This window comes from Paralichthys olivaceus, chromosome 9 (genome assembly GCF_024713975.1).
Source record: "Paralichthys olivaceus isolate ysfri-2021 chromosome 9, ASM2471397v2, whole genome shotgun sequence".
Lineage (NCBI taxonomy): Eukaryota > Metazoa > Chordata > Actinopteri > Pleuronectiformes > Paralichthyidae > Paralichthys > Paralichthys olivaceus.
Genome location: NC_091101.1, coordinates 20,537,345 through 20,540,000, shown reverse-complemented (window position 1 = coordinate 20,540,000; position 2,656 = coordinate 20,537,345). Strand labels below are relative to the sequence as shown.

At 43.4% G+C, this 2,656-nt stretch overlaps 1 protein-coding gene across 1 annotated transcript in view; it reads right to left on the bottom strand.

The window, feature by feature from the left end:
* grxcr1a (glutaredoxin and cysteine rich domain containing 1 a) overlaps positions 1–2,656 on the bottom strand; it is a 4,093-nt gene extending 1,437 nt beyond the window's left edge. Inside the window, exons 1-3 of the mRNA XM_020082907.2 lie at positions 2,130–2,656; positions 174–413; positions 12–77 (exon numbers count right to left, since the gene is read on the bottom strand). Coding sequence (XP_019938466.1) covers positions 12–77; positions 174–413; positions 2,130–2,534 — 711 coding nt within the window. The 5' untranslated portion in view covers positions 2,535–2,656. The remainder of the gene's footprint in view (positions 1–11; positions 78–173; positions 414–2,129) is intronic.

Sequence of the window (2,656 nt, the reverse complement as noted above, 5' to 3'; positions counted from 1 at the left end):
TGAAAACCAACCTCGATTTTGGTCAGAAGATCTTGAAGCTCTCCTGATTCATTCATACCGAGGATTTTCTCAGCACCCTGCAGAACAAGAAATGCAAAGATTCAATATCTAATAAACTCAGTGTGGGATTTACAGAATATCGATATCAGATATCATGAGGAAGAAGTACTGACCCCTAGGTAGTGTCCATCAATGAACACAACCGGTAATGAAGGAGGTTCTCCCACACGTTTGCACCGCTCCTCCAACTCCTTCCCATACTCGCTGTTCAGAGCGATGTTCTTCTCCACAAACCTTACCCTGTGGTTCTGGAAAATCTTTCTGACCAGCTCGCAGCGCTCGAAGGTCGTCCTCACCACACGGAAACTGGTCGTGTAGATGACAATCCGCCCAAACTCAAGCAACATCTCCAACTACAAGGGAGGAAACACAAGGTTTACTTTAATATCTGCACATTTAACGTGACCCTCAGGGACGTGGAAAGATGATGTTTTCTAGGCAGACGTAAGATGAAGATAAAAAAATGTGATAAAAAACACTTTGTGAAGTAGAAGTTGTATGTGGTATCGATTCTGATCATGGATTTTCTTGGACAAGGCGAAAATGAAATGCTTCCTGTTGTTGAATCAGTTTGAATACAGTTATGATGAGGCTATAATCTTGTACAAATTTGTCAAGAATTCATTATGTGGTGATCAGTGTTGATACAAACAAATTAAGGTATGGCATAAAAAACAATGATTGATTCACTGTGACACTGTAGAAGGTCAGAGGTCATCAGCTGAGTCAGCTGTTCTGTATTTGTGGCCCAGGATGCATTTGCCTTCACACAGCAAAAATAATGTGGTCACATTATTCCCAGAACACCTCTGAATGTGGTCTGAGATGCATTCAGGACTCATCTGGCTGCACTCAGACTTGAACTCGAGATCACAAATGACTCAGGACGGGCTCAAAATGAAATAAAGATTCCAACAACTGACATCACAAATACATTAACACCATTCTCAAGCCTGCGTTTGTGGGACTATTACAGGGTTTTGACTTATAAACCTTTTAGAAAAGTGGTGCTACAGGAAGTAACGCCTCAGAAAAGTAGAGCACTGATTTTAAGACTTTAAATGTGTTCATCATCACCTGCAGGCAGCTTCCTTTGATCTGCATTTACTTTAGTGGAGTTTAGAAATCAATTCACTGTGCAGAGGCTGGAAAATGATTTCAGATATTGTAGGTTGGTGCGCCCACTCAAACAGGTGAGCTATTGGGCTTCAGTTCTCTTGGAGCTGTTCCGACTGTGCCTTTCACTGCATGTCTTCCCCACTCTCTCTCCCACTTCCACGATTAAATTTGCTCTATCAATTTATGCCCAAAAATATCTTTAAAAAAGAGAGATGCTGTAGCTGGACCGGTCAAAGTAGCTACTGAATGTTATTCCAGATGAAAATGTGGATTGAGTCGAAAGCTCTGCACAGCATTACCATTCAATGATATATTATCAAATACAGGTCAAATCCCATAACTACCTCAAACAAGTGAGACAAATTTTTTTTTCATGTTTTATATCACAATAAAACTCAATGATTTTTAAAACAAAAAAACAGCAGCAAGAAACACTCCGATGTTCCTTCAGGAGCGGATCACACCACTTCACCTTGATAAGCATTTAAACTTCACCCTTAAAGAAAGATAATCTCACTTAATCACGACTCAGAGCTTTATCTGCTCTGAACTAATTCCTCCTAACATCACACAGCAGAGAAACAGTTTCTTCCATTCGACCTTCTGCATCACCTCTGAATCAGCGTACGAGACGACCAAGACTTACATCAGAATAACAAACAGTTCTTTGTGCACAGACACTAGAAAGCGAAGTGCAGAGAATTCATTAACCTGATTAGTTTCTCTTGAAACACTTAACGAAATGCATCATCAATCTTTAATTGCTCTGCGACCTTGTCCTCTATTGTGAGCTTTATCCTGGTCATACACCTACGTGGAGCTCATACCTGTAACTAGACTTGAGGACAGGGACTCGTACTGATGGGAACTGGAGCTAAAAAGAAAAGATGTGGTTTATGAAACAGGATATTTTTAATCAGATGAGTTCCAGTCGGATGTGGTCTACTTACACTGCTGCAATTGGGAAGGTTTTCAAACAGCGTCTGACCTGCGCTGACTTTGTGCTTGACCCCCCTCACAGTCCCATTTTTACTGAGTATGTTGACCCTCTTGGTGGTGAATGACCAGTCCTTGGTGGCCCCCGCATACATGAGCAGGTCATCGGGCTCGCTCTCGCTGTCGTCCAGCTCCGAGCCCATGTATCCATACAGGTGTCCCTGTGAGTCTCCACTTGTGGATGGGGTACTGGCTCTGTCAGCGTCAGAGCTGCTGGTGCAGTCTGACTCCAGGGAGTCCGAAGGCCCCTCATCCTTGAACATCTCCTTCAGCACCCGTCCGCTGTTCCCAGAAGCCACTCGGAACCTCACCCGCTTCTGTGGCTTCTCCTGCCCCTCCGTCAGCATTGTCCCCTCCATTGCGAGCCCTCTGCTACATTACATGGTCCACGCAACACCACGGCTCCCTGTCTCTCATTCAGAGGTAAACATGCAGCTCAGACACTCTATTTTGTTTCCCATGGATTACTAGCAGGTTTAAT